At 43.8% G+C, this 20,679-nt stretch overlaps 1 protein-coding gene across 1 annotated transcript in view; it reads left to right on the top strand.

The window, feature by feature from the left end:
• The window catches only part of DNAH14 (dynein axonemal heavy chain 14), a 121,132-nt gene that overhangs the window by 41,564 nt on the left and 58,889 nt on the right, over positions 1-20,679 (top strand). The window contains exons 21-34 of the mRNA XM_075267083.1: positions 38-159; positions 706-877; positions 1,833-1,937; positions 2,167-2,285; positions 2,371-2,445; positions 3,091-3,178; positions 3,294-3,544; positions 7,447-7,678; positions 8,291-8,344; positions 10,630-10,775; positions 12,120-12,188; positions 14,128-14,314; positions 15,146-15,225; positions 19,949-20,120. Of these exons, the coding sequence (XP_075123184.1) occupies positions 38-159; positions 706-877; positions 1,833-1,937; positions 2,167-2,285; positions 2,371-2,445; positions 3,091-3,178; positions 3,294-3,544; positions 7,447-7,678; positions 8,291-8,344; positions 10,630-10,775; positions 12,120-12,188; positions 14,128-14,314; positions 15,146-15,225; positions 19,949-20,120 (1,872 nt within the window). The remainder of the gene's footprint in view (positions 1-37; positions 160-705; positions 878-1,832; positions 1,938-2,166; positions 2,286-2,370; positions 2,446-3,090; positions 3,179-3,293; positions 3,545-7,446; positions 7,679-8,290; positions 8,345-10,629; positions 10,776-12,119; positions 12,189-14,127; positions 14,315-15,145; positions 15,226-19,948; positions 20,121-20,679) is intronic.

Genomic DNA, 20,679 nt, shown 5'->3' with positions numbered 1-20,679 from the left:
TCCATTCATATGTTTCTTCTCATTGATCTTGTTTCAGAACACGGTAGATGAATGGGACAGAAAACTGAATCTGTTCTCCCGCACCATGGAGGAATGGATGATGTGCCAGAGAAACTGGTTGTACTTGGAGCAGATATTCCTGGCATCTGACATCCAGAGGTATAGACTATTATTAGGCATATCCCATAGAGTAGTATATAGCATGTCACACAAAAGTCATAGGGCTATGCTTCATGTCCGGTGAATTCCTTTTTCAAAAAGATTCTGGCCAATATCTGGCAGATCCCATTGGGGATTATAAAAATTGGGATTCCAATATTTTTGAAAATGAGACTAGAGGAGTAGAGGAAAAATTGACCGTGTAAGCCAGAAGAGAGATGGGCTTACTGGGCATGGCGGGCCCATGGTGAATTGGATAAGCCTGCTATGCTTAAAGCTTGAAGGTAAGGTTGGAGTAGACCTATCAACCCAACGGCCTATATACATCAAGGTCTTAGTGTATGGGGGACTGTGCTGTGCGACGTGGACAGTCTTTAAAAAAGACCATCATAGATTAATTTTGACTTAAAAAAATAGCACCTCTCTTGCCCGTAGGCTGTGTCCGGTATTGCAACTCCACCCCAGACCAGACGCAATTGATGTGTAGACCCTCGGTCTATATTAATATCTTCTCACTGGCTTTTGTACTTTCTGTATCCTTATTAGGCAGCTCCCAGCTGAAGCCAAACTTTTTGCCCAAGTGGACATTTCATGGAAAGAGCTGATGAATCAAATAAAGGATAGACCCAACGCGCTGAGAGCCGCCACCGCGCCAGGTGTCCTGGAAATTCTGCAGACCAACAATGGACACCTGGAGAAAATTCTAAAATGCCTTGAGGTAGGCGGGAGGCCAAAAACAGTACTCTGAGGTCTTTGTGTACTCTTTCAACATGTACTTTGGTAAATTTGACCCTTCTTTATTATGTTTGTTGATAGAAAGCAAGTAGATGTTCCTTGGGTGTTTTGGACCAAGGGAGTCACCATAGGCTGATACTCTTTCAAAGGGATAAGAAGCCTCACATTAGCAAAAAGTTGGAAATTGGACTCATTAATTTTACAAAATATTGAACAAATTTTTACAGAAATGTAAAATTTCCAGTTCGAGATGTGAAGTTATTAGCTATGATATCAATAATACTTAAAGGGGTTGTTCAAGCTAAAATTTTTGATGTCCTATACTAAGGCTAAGTCATCAATATCAGGTCAGCAAGGCTTTGGCACTTGGAAACCACAACAATCAGCCATTCTTAGCTGGTAATATACAGAGAATGGAGCGGGAAGCAGACAGCTCTGTACACTGTGTAGTGTCTAAACTAAGTCACTGCAGCTTTGTCTCCATAAAAGTGACTAGGAGCTGATCTGTAGTACCAGGTCTGGCCACTACACAAGCAATGGAGCTGTCTTCTTCTTGCTCCATTCTCTGTTTCAGCTTCTGGGCACAGCTAATCCATGAACCATGGATCTAATATTGAAGACTTGGCCTGAGGATGGCAAGAACTGGAGACCATAGCTATGTAGGGACACAAGTAACTATTCCTAGGAAGATTAGGGTGAAGATGGAAAATCTATGCAATAGCAGATGGATGGAAGAACTCATGGTCATGACCTAGGCCTCTAGATGACCCAACTGGCACCCAAGCTTATCAGCCATTGTTGTTACCCATCCATTGTATTATGGATAAGCCATTGATTTGTCTTCCTGGAAGATAGTAGCATTTATTAAGTGACCCTGTGAGGTTTCGGTCTTGGCCGCAGATCTTTAATATGGTGTTATTGTCCGTTTTCCCTGCCAGGACTTTTTAGAAATTAAACGTAGGGTTTTCCCAAGGTTCTACTTCCTCAGCAATGACGACCTTCTCTCCATCCTGGCTGAAAGCAAGAACCCTGAAGTTGTTCAGGCAAGTGACCCTTAAATTTTTGTTGTAGGGGGTATAGAAAAACATGGTGGCTTTCTTCCAAAATAGCCGTACTTCTCTCCATTCAATGGAGCTAAGCTGCAATACCAACCTCAACCCCTGAACCAGTATGTCGTGTTTCCGGAAGCAGTCAGCCATGTTTTTCTAGTCCTGTACAAAACCCCTTTAATGAATACTGAAGACCACGCTAATATGACTTTATATAACACAGCCGCACCTGGTGAAGTGTTTTGAGAACATCCAACATTTGGACATAAGACATCACCTGAACAGTTCCCCCGAGGTGGAGATGATTGTATCTGCGGAGGGAGAGAAGATCTGCATGCCTAAGTATATTCTCTTGTTCTAATTAACATGACTCATTATCTGGAACATCGTGTGAAGTTTACAGTAATGTCCTCCCTGCTTTCTATAGAAATGTCCGGATCAGAGGCTCTGTGGAGCAATGGCTGGGAAATGTGGAGACCAGTATGTTTGATGTTGTGAAAAAGTAAGTGCTGAACTAGGTACAGAGTCTATCTATCTATCTATCTATCTATCTATCTATCTATCTATCTATCTCCTATCTATCTATCTATCTATCTATCTCCTATCTATCTATCCTCGGGCAGAGCCGACTACGCATGCCCGCAGCTACAAGAAAAATATCCGCTTACACAATTTCTTGCGGCCTGTGGGCATGCGCAGTCTGCTCTGCCCGAGGCCTAGAAGTTTGACCACCAGTGCCGGATGAAGACTCGTGAAGAGGCCGTTCTGAAGAAGATGGAGGCGGCACTGGAGAGTTCTCTCGCAGCATTGGGGACACGCCCAGTGCTGTTTGAGCGCTGGGGACCGCCCCCATTGCTGCGAGAGAACTCATTTGCATACTGACGAAAACCAGCATTTCTACCGAACGGCGGCGCAAAGAAGACATCTAAAGGTAGGAGAAGAATAGCCTTTCTTAACGCTATTCCTACGTGTTAGTGAGAAAAAATTAGATTTTAATGGTAGAATCCCTTTAAGAAATTGAGCTCAGAAATTTGGACCGATTTATGTTACAAAACCAAAATTTCAATTATGGGTAAGAAGGAAAGAAATAATAATAATAATTAATAATATTAATTAATAATGATATCTGAAACCCTTTACTTCACAGGCTGGTAAGAGCTGGAGTGCAGGACTGGGGCAAGTCCGATTATAAGAAATGGATCCTCACCCACCCGGGTCAGGTCATTCTTGTTGTGGTACGTGTGTAACCACAGTAAATCGGCAGTGGGGTTTGGTGCTCCGTTTCATCACAATTTTCATGACCTTCGCTTACGGTCAGTGAACACTGAGCTCTTTGTATTTTTATTTCAGAGCCAGATTATGTTCAGTAAGGACTGTCTTAAAGGTTTCTCTAGTGAGGATCCAGAGACAGAGTTGACAAATGTCCTGTCAAACCTGGAGAAACGTCTTGGTGAACTGTCAGAAATGGCTGTAGAAGTTCCTCACCTCCACCAGAAGAGGACGCTGGAGGCCCTGCTCATACTCTATGTGCACTGCAGAGATGTCCTGACTGAATTAATAAGGAACAAGGTGTTTAGTGCTGAAGACTTTGAGTGGACAAGGTACAGGAGGTGTCACCAGTCTGTGATCTTCTGTCTTGCATCTTCAGATGGGTTTTGTAATGGTGGGAAATGACCAAGGACTGAATAACAGTGTTGGGGTTAAACTGTGAATTTGTTTCTCTAGCCCCCACCATTCCTGAGCAACCTATGTTGTTAGTTTAGCACAATTATGCTGTCTACTGTCAGGTGGGCGGTCCCTGTCTTGTTGCTTCAGATTAGGACTGCCCAGCTGACAATAGAAACTAACATAAATGATTGCTTGTGAATTGTGGGGGCCAGAGAAAAAAAATCCAACTTGCTGGAATCAGTGGAGCGGTGCCTATTTAACCATGCAACAAGCCTGTGGAACTGGTGAAAGGTCCTCTTTAAGTAGCAAACAAAAAAAGTGTTAAACCAGAATATATTCTATATTTTAGATTTTTCGTAGTAGCTCCCTTTTGCTTTGGCAGCAGGTTTTCACTCTGTTGGCATTCTCTCATCAGCTTCATGAGGTAGCCACCAGGAATGGTTTTTAGTTACAGGTATGCATGGTCAAGAATTATTTTGTGGAATTTCTTTCCTCCTTTATGTCTTTGAGACCATCAATTGTTTATACAGGGGGAGGTTTGGTGTTTAGACTTATTCAAGAATTGTTCTAATCCACATTATACCAAGAATCTCTCAACTAAGGAAAGATGAAAAGCTGTCCACCATTATTTTAAGACATTAACGTCAGTCAATCTGGAAAATATCAAGAACATTAAAGGTATCCTCAAGTACAGTCATGAAAACCATCCAACGCTATGATACGAGAAAAGCCCCAGAAAAGGAAGACTAAGAGTTACCTCTTAGAGTTACCAGCCTCAGAAACTGCAATTTATCAGAACCTCAGATAAGAGTCACGTAAATGCTTCACATAGATCAAGTCCAAGACACTTCTCAACATCAACTGTTCAGAGGAGATTGCGAGATTTGGACCATTATGGTGAAATTGCTGCAAAGAGACCACCACTGAGGACCAATACTAAGAAAAAGAGAACTGCTTGGGCCAAGAACCATAAGAAATGGACATAAGACCCGTGGAAATCAGTACTTTGTTCTGGCAAGTCAAAATTTTATATTCTGTGTTACAGAAAAGATGAGCAGATGGTTTCTACATATGTGGTTCCTGCCGTGAAGTATGGAAGAAGCCATTGTGAAGCTGTTGGGCTTTTGGCTGGTGGCTTTGTTGGAGATTTAGTCAAAATTCAAGGAACACTTAACCAGCATGGCTACCATAGTATTCTGCCGCGACGTGCTGGTTTCCACTTCGTTCCACATCATTGTTCAGTGATTGTAAAGAACATCTCCAAGCTTTTTAAGGGGCATTTGACCAAGAAGGAAAATGATGGAGTGCTATGTCAGATGAAATGGCCTCCACAGTCACCCACCTAAACCCAGTTGATATGGTTTGGACCTGAGTGTGAAAATAAGCCAGTCAACAAGTGCTCAGCACCACTGGAAACTCCTTCAAGACTGCTGGAAAACCATTCCAGGTGACTACCTCATGGAGCTGATGGATGGAATGCCAAGAGAGTGCAACGTTGTCATCCAAGCAATAGGGGGCTACTCTGGATAAGCTAAAATATAAACACTCAGGTTTTTTTCACACTTTTTTTCTGTACTACCTTCCATACATGTTCCTTCATGGTTTCCATATAAATCCAAAAACCTGTATAGAAAGACTGTAGACTGCTGCTGTACACTCACTACAACGTCCTCCTCTGTTATTGGAGGCTACACCCCAGCTCCACTTTCTTGTATACCCTGGTAAATATATATATTGTTACTACTAATAGTCTTGTGTATTGAGTCTTCTTATAAGGGCTCGTTCACATCTTCAGTCTTCATGCACACTAACAAGACGCTGACTGCCGCAGATGGGATAAGTGATCTGTAATTGACAGTAAGGGATGTTTGTGTCGTCTGTGACACTGCAGATCATTATTATTCCTGGGTATTATACCGCCACGCCGTGCAGCCTAATGAGATTTTACCTTCACATTGCGCGAATTAGAACAGAATATAAGATAAGATATTCCTTTAATAGTCCCACAATGGGGAAATTTCAGTGATACAGTTTCATAGATGGTACAGTAGTATATAACAAGAGAGAAACACATAGAAGCTCATGGCAGATAGAGAAATCCTAGGAATCATAGCAACTAAAAAAGAAAGAAACACAGACACACTGCAGGATCATTTAGTTCTCTGTGCAGATTGATGTTAATAATAATAATAATAATAATAATAATAATACAGCCGACTTGGTTGTAGGACACGAGGAGGGGGGTCACAGCATGTGGATATAACAAGCAGAAATTTTTGCAGAGGTGGGGGACATATGCAGCTATCATGATAACATGTGGTAGTTCCTTTGGTAGGTGATGAGATCTCCTGCTCACAGCTGATAGTTCGGTATCTTGCATCAGCACTATTGTCCTTTTAACCACAAAAAATGCCCCAAATGTCCTTCATCACAAGCCGTCCTCCTCCTCCTTACCACAGTGTTCTACTGCCCCAAGGAAGTCTGAAGCCATCCAGGTATACAGGGTGCTGCTCTCTTGCCAAGCTTCCATAACTCCTGGGGGTAGGTGGGTGATGGTTCCCAGGCTGTAGCAGAGTCCCACGTGTCCACAGTAATAAAAAGAAAGAAATACCAGTCAGCTGTAGGCATCTTCACACATCAGCAATAGACGCCAAAAATCATCTCCTTGAGGAAGAAGTCCGCATTTCCATGTAGGTTTCTCTTCCATGCCGCATGTTGAGCCATGCTGTCCTAGCTGGGGGGATGGTAACAGGCACATGTGGAAACCAGCTGAACCAGGTCTTGAGTCCATGCTTTACAATGGAAACAAAAGGAACAAAAAACTCCACAGGGTCTTCCATTCGATTTATAGTTGCTAAATTCATAGTGCTAGATTGCTTGGTTACCGGATTCTTGAAGATACAGAGAAAAAGAGTGAAAAAGGAAAGAAAAGTTTGCTCCCAGCTTGGAGCACTGCATCAAGGCAGCCAGCCTCTCAGGGGGCGGCGCAGGTAAAAGTGAAAACTCCCCCTCCCCCCTTCCTTCAGAAGCCTTCCAGTTAATAGTTATCTGCTGAGAGTTGCCTAGGCCGAGAAGGTAAGGGCCAGGTGCCCCATATTGGTCTGTATTTTCCCTCTATGTCCTCTATTCACGCCATTGCATGCTAGGCTGTAATACACAAACTATCAGCCGTGTCTGTATGTCTGATCATATCCAGAGTTCCTGAAACATAAACTGTTCATCTTTCAGTTTCTGATCTTAGAAGCCTTGTTTTTCTCCTTGGTTTCTTCATGTGTAAGTTCCTGCCTTCAGGACAGGAGGCAGTACTATCTGTGCCTATATCATTTACAGAGAGAAACAGTAAAGCGGTACTATCTGTGCCTACATAGTTCACCGGGAGAGACAGGAAAAAGTACTATCTGTAGCTAGATGGGACGGCAGTATTATTTGCACCTACATTGTGTAGACAGTACAATCTGTGCCTACATCACTTACAGAGGAAGACAGTACTATCTGTGCCTACATCCTTTACAGTACTATCTGTAGCTAAATGGGACGGCAATATTATTTGCACCTACATTGTGCAGGCAGTACGATCTGTGCCTACATCCTTTACAGAGGAAGGCAGTACTATCTGTGCCTACATCATTTACAGAGGAAGGCAGTACTATCTGTGCCTACATCATTTACAGAGGAAGGCAGTACTATCTGTGCCTACATCCTTTACAGTACTATCTGTAGCTATTGCTCCATCATTTACATGCAGTACATACATTTTGCTTGCTTTTTGTAGTGTTTCAATCTTTTAGGACATTGTAACTGATGCCACATTGTAAGACCATCCCCTTTATTGCAGGCAGCTTCGATATGAATGGAACACACAGAATAACTCCTGCTACGTGGTACAGGCCGGCGCCTCCTTCATGTACGGGTATGAGTATCTGGGCTGTTCTTCTCGTCTGGTCATAACACCCCTCACTGACCGCTGCTGGCTAACACTGACCGGAGCTCTAGATCTGCATCTTGGAGGATCACCAGCGGGACCGGCTGGTACCGGAAAAACTGAAACCGTCAAGGATCTGGCCAAAGTAATCCTCCAGATATAGTGTGGGATTAAATATTGCTGATCCAAATGGTTGTAATCTGATTGTCCTGGGTAGAGCATTCCAGAGAACTGGTGCAACTTGGGAGAAGTCTTGAGAAATGGGAGTGGAAGATTCTGACTATAGAGGATGTTATTCTGAGGTCACTGGTCAAATGGAGAGCAGAGATAGATGATGGAGATGAGGGAAGGGATATGGGGAGGAGGAACACCATGGAGAGCTTTGTGAATGATGGCGATAAGTTTAAAAGGACAGTATCACCAATGGATGGACAGCCACAGTGACCGCATAGACTGGAGATATCGCTGTAGCGTCTAGCCTGATAGATGAGCCTAGCCGCTGCATTCAGGATAGATTGTAGAGGGGAGAGTTTAGTCAGGGGAAGACCGAATAGTAAGGAGTTCATGTTGGCCACAAAGATAGAAGGATTGATTTAAGGCCTTAATCTCCCTTTATAGATAGTGACTGTAGTCATGAATATAAGCTTCTTATTTGGCGGTGTAATAACCAGTCATGTCTGTAGTATACACATAATGTATGGTCATTCTATTATATAATGTTACATTTATTATACAGTGTCTTTCATTTTATTTGCAGGCTTTAGGGAAACAATGTGTGGTGTTCAACTGCTCCGAAAGTCTGGACTACAAGGTAATAGGGCTATTCATAGTTCTGGGCTATTACTGGGATCCCATCTAAGACATTCTTACCTGCCCTGTGACTCCACCAGCAGAATAGTGAGCGCAGCTCTGGAGTATAATACAGGATGTAACTCAGGATCAGTACAGGATAAGTAATGTAATATATGTACACAGTGATTGTACCAGCAGAATAGTGAGCGCAGCTCTGGAGTATAATACAGGATAAGTAATGTAATGTATGTACACAGTGACTGCACCAGCAGAATAGTGAGTGCAGCTCTGGAGTATAATGCAGGATATAACTCAGGATCAGTACAGGATAAGTAATGTAATGTATGTACACAGTGACTGTACCAGCAGAATAGTGAGCGCAGCTCTGGAGTATAATACAGGATAAGTAATGTAATGTATGTACACAGTGACTGCACCAGCAGAATAGTGAGTGCAGCTCTGGAGTATAATACAGGATGTAACTCAGGATAAGTAATGTAATGTATGTACACAGTGACTGTATCAGCAGAATAGTGAGCGCAGCTCTGGAGTATAATACAGGATAAGTAATGTAATGTATGTACACAGTGACTGCACCAGCAGAATAGTGAGCGCAGCTCTGGAGTATAATACAGGATGTAACTCAGGATCAGTACAGGATAAGTAATGTAATGTATGTACACACTGACAGTACCAGCAATCTACTGTATGAGGTAGAGGGGGTGACACAAGAGGTAGCAGGGGCGGCATTGCTTATACAGAGGTCAGACAATTTTGTGCATTAGGAATTGTGATAGGCTTGTCTGAACAGATGCGTCTTTAGTTTGCGTTTGAAACTGTAGAAGTTGGGAGTTAATCTTATTGTCCAGGGCACAGCATTCCAGAGAAGTGGTGCAGCTCGGGAGAAGTCTTGTATACGAGCGTGGGAGGTTCTGATAATAGAGGATGTAAGTGTTAGGTCATTGAGTGAGCGGAGAGCACGGGTTGGGCGGTAGAAAGAGATGAGGGAGGAAATGTAGGGAGGTGCAGCATTATGGAGAGCCTTGTGGATGAGAGTAATAACTTTATATTTTATTCTATAATGAATAGGCAGCCAATGTAGTGACCGGCACAGACCAGAGGCATCGCTGTAGCATCTAGCCTGATAGATGAGCCTGGCCGCTGCATTCAGAATAGATTGTAGAGGGGAGAGTTTAGTGAGGGGACCAGTAGAATAGTGAGCGCAGCTCTGGAGTATAATACAGGATGTAACTCAGGATCAGTGTACAGGATAAGTAATGTAATGTATGTACACAGTGACTGTACCAGCAGAATAGTGAGCGCAGCTCTGGAGTATAATACAGGATAAGTAATGTAATGTATGTACACAGTGACTGCACCAGCAGAACAGTGAGTGCAGCTCTGGAGTATAATACAGGATGTAACTCAGGATCAGTACAGGATAAGTAATGTATGTACACAGTGACTGTACCAGCAGAATAGTGAGCGCAGCTCTGGAGTATAATACAGGATGTAACTCAGGATAAGTAATGTAATGTATGTACACAGTGACTGTATCAGCAGAATAGTGAGCGCAGCTCTGGAGTATAATACAGGATAAGTAATGTAATGTATGTACACAGTGACTGTACCAGCAGAATAGTGAGCGCAGCTCTGGAGTATAATACAGGATGTAACTCAGGATCAGTACAGGATAAGTAATGTAATGTATGTACACAGTGACTGTATCAGCAGAATAGTGAGCGCAGCTCTGGAGTATAATACAGGATAAGTAATGTAATGTATGTACACAGTGACTGTACCAGCAGAATAGTGAGCACAGCTCTGGAGTATAATACAGGATGTAACTCAGGATCAGTACAGGATAAGTAATGTAATGTATGTACACAGTGACTGTACCAGCAGAATAGTGAGCGCAGCTCTGGAGTATAATACAGGATATAACTCAGGATCAGTACAGGATAAGTAATGTAATGTATGTACGCAGTGACTGTACCAGCAGAATAGTGAGCGCAGCTCTGGAGTATAATACAGGATGTAACTCAGGATCAGTACAGGATAAGTAATGTAATGTATGTACACAGTGACTGTACCAGCAGAATAGTGAGTGCAGCTCTGGAGTATAATACAGGATGTAACTCAGGATCAATACAGGATAAGTAATGTAATGTAAAGTCGATATATTCTATATATAAACTGTGATATTGTAATTATTTGATCTCTGTCTATATACCACGTGTTTCTTGCTCAGTGGATATACAGACTGGTATTCATGTAATATTAATATTACCTCTTGTATTTCAGATGATGGGGAAGTTTTTCTCTGGAATGGCGCAGTCCGGGGCCTGGTGTTGTTTTGATGAGTTTAATCGTATTGATATTGAAGTTCTCTCAGTAATTGCCTCTCAGATCCATGCCATCAAAACCGCAAAGGACAGCCAAGCCATAAGGTACTGTTTGTATGTCATCCTTTGAGGGTTATGAAATGGCACCTGTCAGCATGGAAGAGTGAAGGCCCCATAGCAAACAAAAACAAAAAACCTAAATATTCCATTGCAATCGGCAATCGGCATTACAGTACATTGTCAGCCAGGCTGAATTCCAAATGGGGGAAATAACCCCAGTCCTCAAGCTCAGGGAAGGGGCAGACAGACAACCAAAACACCCCTCCCCTTCCCCAGCAACTACTGCACCCAAAAACTCCGACCATTTTCATTTTTGACATTTTCCAGTAGCTGCTGCATTTCCCTCCCTCGGCTTATACTCGAGTCAATAAGTTTTCCCAGTTTTTTGTGGTAAAATTAGGGGCCTCGGCTTATATTCGGGTCGGCTTATACTCAAGTATATACGGGTAATTCAGAATTCTGAAAGAACTCTGATGGAACCTCTTACACCATTGGCTGCTCCATGGCGGGGGCCAGAGAAAAAAATCCAATTGTGCCAGAATCAGTGGAGGGGCGGCTATTAAAGGATGAAAAGAACTGGTATTTGTGGAAGTGGTTAAAGGGCCCTATTAAGCGGTTCATACAGTTTAGACACTTGTCCAGCCAACAACTCTCTTTCGCAATGGGGATGGGGAGTAGTGTTGAGCCGATCTTGAGATTTCAGGATTGTTTTTAACATTCGATTTTCAATAATTTTCCAGCCGATCCCGATTGCGATCATGAAATTTGCTCGATCACCGATCAGGATCTGATCTTTTCTGATCCCGATCGCTCAACCCTAATTACTTTATGTTTATGGAGTAGGGTTGAGCCGATCTTGAGATTTCAGGATCGTTTTTAAAATCTGATTTTTGATCATTTTCCTCCCGATCACGATCGTGAAATTTGCTCAATTGCTGATCGGGATCCGATTTTTTCCGATCCCGATCGCTCAACCCTAATGGGGGGGAACAAAAGAATTGGGCCGTTGATATTGAGCCGCCTAAACAGTACACATCAGTCAGCCATACCTGTTGGAAGCAGTGGGTTTGATCTTTACACATCTAATGTATAAGGCCAGCTTTTAGTGCATGTCCTCCGCCCCCTTCCCTTGATAATCTCGGAGACAGATATAAGAGAGCAGCACATGACTGCAGGGTCTGACTACACAAGGTTTGTTTGTAGTCTGAGACTTGGAGACATCACTTTCTGTATTTCAGATGTATCGGAGCAATTAAAAATATTTTGCAAAAGTCTCCACACCCTGTATGTTATATAAGATTTTACATCCTATGGCAGCCTTGGTAATTATTCACACTTTCCTGCTGGGTTTTTTCTGCCGAAATGAATGTGAAATGATATTTTATGCAGGTTTGTGTTTGAGGGAAGAGAGATCCGTCTAAATATGTCCTGCGGAGTCTTCATTACCATGAATCCCAGGTAGGTACAGAGATGACTTTTTTGTTTCCTGACATACAGAATATGAAATGTTTCTCGCAATAAATTATACATATAGTAGGAAAAATATGCAATAACGAGTGGTGGGACCGCCCGCCCTCCGGTAGACAGACCTCGCTGCTTTTTTGGGTTCTTAATGACCTTCTTTAGTTGAGTCACGTGGCGGGGTCTGATCTACACGTGGCGCGGTCTGATCTACACGTGTCACCGTCTTAAATAGAACATAGTACATAATGCATACTGGAATTTTCGCGACTGTCTTTTTATGGAATCTGCAGAAGTTTCCAGTACAGTCTCCGGTTATTTATATAGAAAGTTTGATATTAGGTCAGGACCAATCGCCTCCACTCCAAAACTGTCTTTCTGCACATGAACCCAAAATGTGATCTTTTTATAGAAACCAATAGAAAATAAATAGGTAAATAGGATCAGACTGATGGAACGTTATAACATTTAGATGTAAATCGTGTGTATCAGTTCAGCCCATAACTAAGTTTATAGGAAGGAGCCAGTGTGAGATAACAACCTAGTGGCATAGAGCAGCATTTAAAGGGATCCTATCATTAAAATGCAATTTTTTGTGACTAAGGCAGCATTCACACTGAGTAACGCTGGCGTTTTTTGTGCTTATTTTGGCACGTAGCGCCGCATTTACGCCGCGTTTGCGCCGCACAACGCCACCGCAAAATAGCACGGCGCAAACGCGGCGTTTACGCGGCGCTACGTGCCAAAATAAGCACAAAAAACGCCAGCGTTACTCAGTGTGAATGCTGCCTAACACATAGGAATAGCTTTAAGAGAGGCTATTCTTCTCCTACCTTTAGATGTCTTCTCCGTGCCGCCGTTTCTTCGGTATGCAAATGAGTTCTCTCCCAGCACTGGGGGCATCCCCAGTGCTGCAAGAGAACTCTCCAGCAACGCCTCCATCTTCTTCTGGAACGGACTCTTCACGTGTCTTCTTCTGGCCTTGGCTTGAAGCTTCTACACATGCGCATGACCGCCTGTTGTAAGCAGCCATTTTATTGTGTCACAAGAAAATGGCCGCTTACACCAGGCAGGCATGCGCAGTCGGCTCTGACCGAGGCCGGACGGCAGAGCCGACTTGCGCCTGCGTAGAAGTTTCAAGCCAAGGCTGGAAGAAGATGCGTGAAGAGGCCGTTCCTGAAGAAGATGGAGGCGTCGCTGGAGAGTTCTCTCGCAGCATTGGGGACGCCCCCAATGCTGTTTGAGCCGTGGGGACTGCCCCCAGTGCTGTGAAAGAACTCATTTGCATACCAAAGAAAACCGGGATTTCTACCGAACAGCGGTGAGGAGAAGACTTCTAAAGGTAGGAGAAGAATAGCCTTTCTTAAGGCTATTCCTACGTGTTAGTCACAAAAAATTGCATTTTAATGATAGAATCCCTTTAAGCAATGGCTAGCATCCACAGTAGTCCAGGGTAGTAAAGGGGTTCTGCCAGCATCCCCAGTGGTCTAGAGAAGTGTAGGGGTTCATACTGGTATCCCTTGTGGTCTAGAGCAGTAAAGGAGTTCATACCAGTATCTTTTGTGATCTAGAGTAGTAAAGGAGTTCATACCAGTATCTTTTGTGATCTAGAGTAGTAAAGAGGTTATTTCCAGTATCCCTAGTGGTCTAGAGTAGTGAAGGGGTTCATACCAGTAACCCTGGTGGTCTAGAGTCGTAAAGGGGTTATTACCAGTATCCTTAGTGGTCTAAAATAGTGAAGGGGTTCATACCAGTAACCCTGGTGGTCTTTTTTTTTTACATAAAAGAAAATTCTGAAAATTGAGTTGCCTCAGACCTGTTCCAAGACTACTATAGATAATATAATATGATACAAAGTAATAACACCATTCGCATGTATAATATCTGTGTACAGCCGTAGAACAGTGTGGATATTTATGCCATCTTCTATTTCCAGATACAAAGGGCGAGTTGAGCTCCCAGACAACCTGAAATCTCTCTTCAGGCCGGTTGCGATGATGGTCCCCGACTACCAGCTTATTGCAGAGATAATGCTCTTCTCCGAGGGATTTAAAGCTGCAAAATCTCTGTCGGGGAAGTTAGTAAATCTGTATCAGCTGGCGAGCAAACAGCTATCTCAGCAGGTAACGCAAACCCATTAAGGGACAACATTCAATAGTTCCATTTTAGAGGGTGTGTAGATTTTTGCAATTATCTTTTTTCTAATGCATATACTAAAGAAGTGTGGGGGTTAGAGGGCAAAGGGAGACAAGTAACACACTGCTGAATACTACCAGAATTTCATTATTTGAAGGGAAGAATCTCCATCTTAAAGGGGACCTTTCAGCAGCTACACCACCTCCACCTCTTTTCTTCCTTTAATAGTTGCCTCTCCACTGATTCTGGCACAATTGGAATTTTTTTCTGTAGCCCTCACCATTCCTGAGCAATCAGTGTTGATATCTGATTAGTTTTGGTGTCTAATATGCTAACTAGACTCCCTAATGACAAGTGGGTGGTGTCAGACAGGAGCAGGCAAGGGGTGTGACTCAGAGCTCCAATCAGAGACAGACCATGTCAGAGCTCAGAATCCTGTCTCTTTACCTGTTCTTGTCTGACACCACCCACTTGACATTAGGGAGTTTGGGTACCAGATCAGGCACCAAAACTAACTCCACTGATTGCTCAGGAATGGTAGGAGCTAGAGAAAAAATTCCAACTGTGCTAGAATCAGTGAGGGGGTGGGGAGCTGGAGGTGGTGAAAAGTCCTTCAGATGTTTTATGGGGCGTTAAAGTGGTCTGAGTGGTCGGACCCCCACTGATCTACAAGTTATTCTCTATCCCATGGACAGGAGAGAACTTATTAAGATGGGAGTACCACTTTAAGGGTGGGAAGGGTATAGAGCTGTCTAATAGTTAACTACAGTTATGTCACGTAATCTCCTTTCTATCATGAAGTTTCTTTGGCTCTCTAGAATCACTATGATTTTGGGATGAGAGCTATTAAGACGGTGCTGGTGGTCGCTGGCCAGAAGAAGCAGGACTTGGAATCCAGGTGAGATATCAAGAAAATCAGGTGGTCTGAATGTATAAACCTCACGGCAGCCTGCCTTTTGGAGAAGGCTCATGGGCCATAGACACAATGAGAGTTGTCTAGGTATGTTCTGTGACCGGGGCATAGAGGGGAGTAGATAAGACGTGACATCATCTCTTATAACTGGTGGATTCTGTATCTTATCTACATATATATGATAGCTGTGATCAACAGTGTGCTGTAAGTGAGGTGACTGCTGCAAAGAAACCTCCTACAGAAGACAGGAGCTCTCAGCATATTATTTGGCTTAGTGGTCAGAGTCAGAACTGCAGGATTTTTAGGAATTTTTCAAAATATAGATATTAACATGTAAAACTAATTGTAAAACCTCACCAAAAAAATTAAATAAATATGTTTAACATAAAACTTAACAAAAAAATAGGTAATTTTAACACATTGTCAAACATGTTACTTTTTGCCTCTGCTGTATATAGGTTGCTTTGCACATATGGCGTTTTTTTGTTGTATTGCTGCCAGGGGTCGCTGTTACTTTCAGAGAGTGCTAGTTTATCGGCATCCGCTGGCGGGAACCTTCCCGGCCGGTATGAGCTATATAAGTTGCAGTCTATGCACGTATCCGACTAGATGGAGAATCTTCCCTGCAGTGTGTATGACTGATCTAAACATTGATAGTGGCGCCCTGGGCTCTGTATATCACAAAGGCAGTCACCTATAGCCCGTGTATGTGCCGCCCGGCAGAGTACATTGTCTGATGTGACTGCACAAAGACTAACTACATCCTCCACCAGAGAAAATTACAAATCCGACACTCGCACAATGCTGAAAAATAACTACAGGCGGCGGATTCTTTGTAAGCCGGAGGTCGATCACAGCACGTCCACCCTGCAACAGCAGCTTTTGCTGAGTGATTTTCTACGTATCTTTATAAAAGTCACTTTACTATTTTCATATATAGAGCTGCAAATCTTCTGATTTATTCAGTATGAAGTATGAGCGCCCCCCGCAGGAGGCCCCGCACTTACACTCCTTGCTATATTACCAGTGAGGGTATTCATGGTTGTCAGGAATGTTCTGTCACACTGAATGTACCAAGTCATCAGGATTGGCCACTGACAGCTCCTGTACAATGGCCGACCAGTGACGTCCCATATGAGCTCGATAGGAGACAAGTCCGGAGATGCCGCAGGTCATAGTAACACAAGGAACTTGTGGCCTGGTGATCTCCTTCTGGGTTTCTGGGACACTTTGAAGAAATGTAGACAAGAGGAATGTGACTACGGTACATTATACTACCAAACGCCATAATGCTGGGAGTAGGACCAGTGGGATGTTCCCTTCATGGGGTTGCCGACATGGTCTACAGACCAATCTCTGGCTATCATTGCATCTGAGACAAAAGCAAGTTAGATAGACCTCCATTCCAGGACTCATCACTGAAGGGGATAGACCTCCATTGCAGGACTCATCACTGAAGAGGATAGACCTTCATTCCAGGACCCATCACCGAAGAGGATAGACCTTCATTCCAGGACCCATCACCGAAGAGGATAGACCTCCATTCCAGGACTGATCACTGAAGAGGATAGACCTCCATTCCAGGACCCATCACCGAAGAGGATAGACCTCCATTCCAGGACTCATCACCGAAGAGGATAGACCTCCATTCCAGGACTCATCACAGAAGAGGATAGACCTCCATTCCAAGACCCATCACCGAAGAGGATAGACCTCCATTCCAGGACTCATCACTGAAGAGGATAGACCTCCATTCCAGTCTCATCACTGAAGAGGATAGACCTCCCTTCCAGCCTCTGCTGCCATTTTGCTGTGCACCATGAAAGCCCTTGAGAATGGTGACGTGAGGTCAATGGATCACCTGTATCTGGATGCCTGGCTTGTAGCCCAATGTGGCGTTAACCCCTTCTGCTATTTTGTTCCCATACCCCTGTGTTTTGGATGTGACAATATCACTTGCAGTACAGACTGGATCACTAAGCACCATTCCTCCAATCAGACGATCCCATGTGCATATTTTCACGTCTGCGCACCCTTTGCTGTCATTCCAGTTCCTCTGATAAGCCAAGTTCTCTGAGTACAAGGATTCTGTTCCTCTGTGTGTGACAAGTGGTGATAACCGACACATCATCGCACAATCATCACACATTATGTAAATCCCTATGCAGTGAGCTCCCCCTAGTGGTGGCTGCAGACCGTGAGAATTTGACCATGCCCCTCTGATTGAAGGGAAGTGAAGGATTTGGACCAATTTCAGAAAATTGGAGCTTTGATTCTTCTATTGACATTCTTGGAAAGTAACCCGCACAGATAAGCCCCTCTGACTTACTTTACTCTAACTTTAAAGGGGAACTAACGTTCTATTCCATTTAGTCATTAACCACTTCTAGGCCACAACCATCCGTTGTTTAGGACTCTCTTAGGTCACAGGTAAAGTTGCATTAAACCGCACGATGCCCTTCTAGTCACCGCCATATTGAGCCAGACGCCTGAAATTGCTTTCAGTCTTGCTGCAGGGACCTGTTGACAACTTATTATAAAATAAAGGCTAAAGAATCGGCAGGAAGACGGCGCGGTGTAATGAGAGCGCCGCTGATCAGCACTTTATCCAGGCCCCACCACAGCATGTCATGGCGGTCTGCACACCTGATAATCTCATCAATACCGCCGCCAGCAGAAAAGCCCTCGTCCTCCTGTTCCAATGAGGTTAATGCTTTGTGATCCAGCCGAGCTGATGCTGCAATAAAACAGAAATATGCCAGCAAAGCGAAATATTAATATGGATGTTAGGAAGCGCTGGCCCGGTTATAAATAGCCTCCAAATCCGAAAAATAAGTTCAGGGATTATCTCCGTGCGGAATATGCTGTGACATCCTGGACAACTGCTCCTGCTGCGGCACAGAATCCACCGCCGAGTCGGGCATATTTAATAGTTACCTTCGTATCGGGCGGCGTTCAGACCGGACATTTCAATCTATAAGTGTTAATAAAAGATGATGGGTCTTTCCTATTCTGTCAAATTGGTGGAAAATGTAATTTTGTGCTGTACTTTTATCTGATTCTTGGAAAGCTGAGTATTATATGGCGGATCCCTAGGTTGCTGTTGTTGCACTACTGTCTGAAGGGTCCTGATAAATCTCTTTATTTGTCTACCCAGGGCAGCTTTATAAGCAAGGTATTCCTCACATCCTCTTTTACATTTAACCGTTCACCACCTCCACAAATGTAAGCTCTTTTTACTGATTCTGGCGCAGTTGGAATTTTTTCTCTGGCCACCACCGTTTCTGAGTAATCAGTGCAGTTAGTTTTGGTGCTTGATATGATATCTAGACTCCCTAATGACAAGTGGGTGGTGGCAGGTAGGAGCAGGCAAGGGTGCGTAGCTCTAAGCACCAATCAGAGGCACAGGTGGAGGATACTGGGAGGCAGGCAGCCCTAAGTGAAAGGTCTCTTCATCCAAATCCAGCAAAGTTTGCAGCCTGGAAGAGAGGAGATGACTGGGAGAGACCAGAATGCCTGCAGGAAAACTGCCCCATCTGCTCCTAAAATTCTGATGCCTAAAGTCAAGATAGTGATCAACAAGTGTATTATCTTCTAAAAAGCAAGTGAGAGATGGCCTAAATAACAAAAAATAAAACACTGTATACTGCCTGTTGTCATGTGAAGTCCGTCTCTAGCTGCAGAGACACCCAGATGGATTGCAGAAAGTGTTGCTTTCATAGCCGCAAGCAGAGCTCTCCTTTTTTGTGTGCACTTTATTACCAATAACTTTATCCATTTTCTGACCCCTCTACAATATTCGCACTTTAACTGCAACCTCAACTATCCTGTGTGTCCTAGACATTCAGGGCGCGTTGCACAGCTATTACAATTATTACTGACTATAGCATCACATGTGTGGGGATTGTGGGTACAGCTTTGCCGGATTGTTTCACACTGCCCATGCGTGTGATGCTATAGATAGCATGTAGTTATAGTAATGTCTTGGACACACAGGATAGTTGTGGTTGCAGATAGAGCCGGTATACTGTAGAGAGATCAAAGATGATCCAGCACATCATGTACTTCCACAGGATGCAGATAGAGCCAGCATACTGTAGCAGGTTTTGTTTGGGGGTGAGGAAGGGGTTAATATTGGCAGTAATACTCTGCGTCCCATTGACTGATACATCTGCAATGCAAGGTGGGATCCGGAACGGAAAGTGCTACCACCTACGCCATTGCCAGATTTGTCCCCGGGGACAGAAAGGGCTGCAAGACACGGACTCTTTGATGGGTACACAATAATGTATCGGCTGGAGTGTCCCTTTAAGAATACCCAATTATTTGTGGACACCTTTATTGTTTTCTGCTATATCTTATACTTACGGTTTATCTGTCTCACAATTCAATTACATTATGATTCATTTTATGAGTCTGCCTGACAGCGCGAGTTATCGTACAGCCCCGGGCGCGTTGTCACTGTTTGATGCGGCGAGATCCTTTGTGTTTTTCAGAAAATTCAATAAAAGTGATTGAAAACAATATTGTGCACCGAGTGCGGAGGGTGATGTTATGCTAATCCCGCCATAGATATTCTGCCCAATATGACCCTCATTCTGAAGGTTAATCTGTACCTGGGAAAGGAAACGAAACTTTCTCAGCTTCTGAGTAGAGTCATTGGCGGGGTGTGAGGTGCGACACGCTGATGGGTCTGTTGTGTCACCAGAGAGAAGACGCTGAAACTTTCTCCAGACGACGAAACGCTGATAATAATCACCGCCCTGAAGGAAGCCAATCTGCCCAAGTTTTTGGCTGAAGATGTGGTACTTTTTGAAAATATCATGGCTGACCTGTTCCCGGGAGTCAGCCTTCAGAAAGCCAACACCAAAGAACTAGAGGTACTGGCGTGTAATGTGAGCGACCTGTACTTGTTGTACGTACATAACACATTAGACACATGGGGGGTTTATTAAGACGTGAGTTCTGTATGATGATCTTAATAAAGATTCTGACTGGCACGAAGAGCACCTGAAATATTAGGAGGTTCCAAACCCCGCCCCTGCACAAGAATGCAAATCTACACCAGCTCTCCGCCCTGCTCCTCCCATATTTGCATAGACAGGGGTTGTGGTGCATATTTGGGTCATGACAAGGCTGTGTGACAAACATGCGTGACAGTATCCCCTGCTTACACCAGAAAACTACTGTAATGTGAGACAGGAGGATAACGAACTCCCAAACGTGTGAGTGATGTGTGTCCAATGTGTATTTACTATGTGAGTGATGTGGGTCTGCTGTGGGCTCTCTCCTCCACATTTGGGAGTATGGGGTGATCTGGGCCTTCTGGTCCTCTGTGTTCTCTCTCTACACCAAAGTCAGTGGATGGGACGTGGTTCCTTCTCCTCTCCCTCATTCCGGTTCGGATATCTCAGGTGAAGGGCGATCTCCTCCGTCACT

Source organism: Leptodactylus fuscus, chromosome 3, assembly GCF_031893055.1.
Source record: "Leptodactylus fuscus isolate aLepFus1 chromosome 3, aLepFus1.hap2, whole genome shotgun sequence".
In the NCBI taxonomy this organism is placed as follows: domain Eukaryota; kingdom Metazoa; phylum Chordata; class Amphibia; order Anura; family Leptodactylidae; genus Leptodactylus; species Leptodactylus fuscus.
The sequence above is the reverse complement of the archived record's forward strand: the minus strand, read 5'-3'. Positions and strand labels throughout refer to the sequence as shown.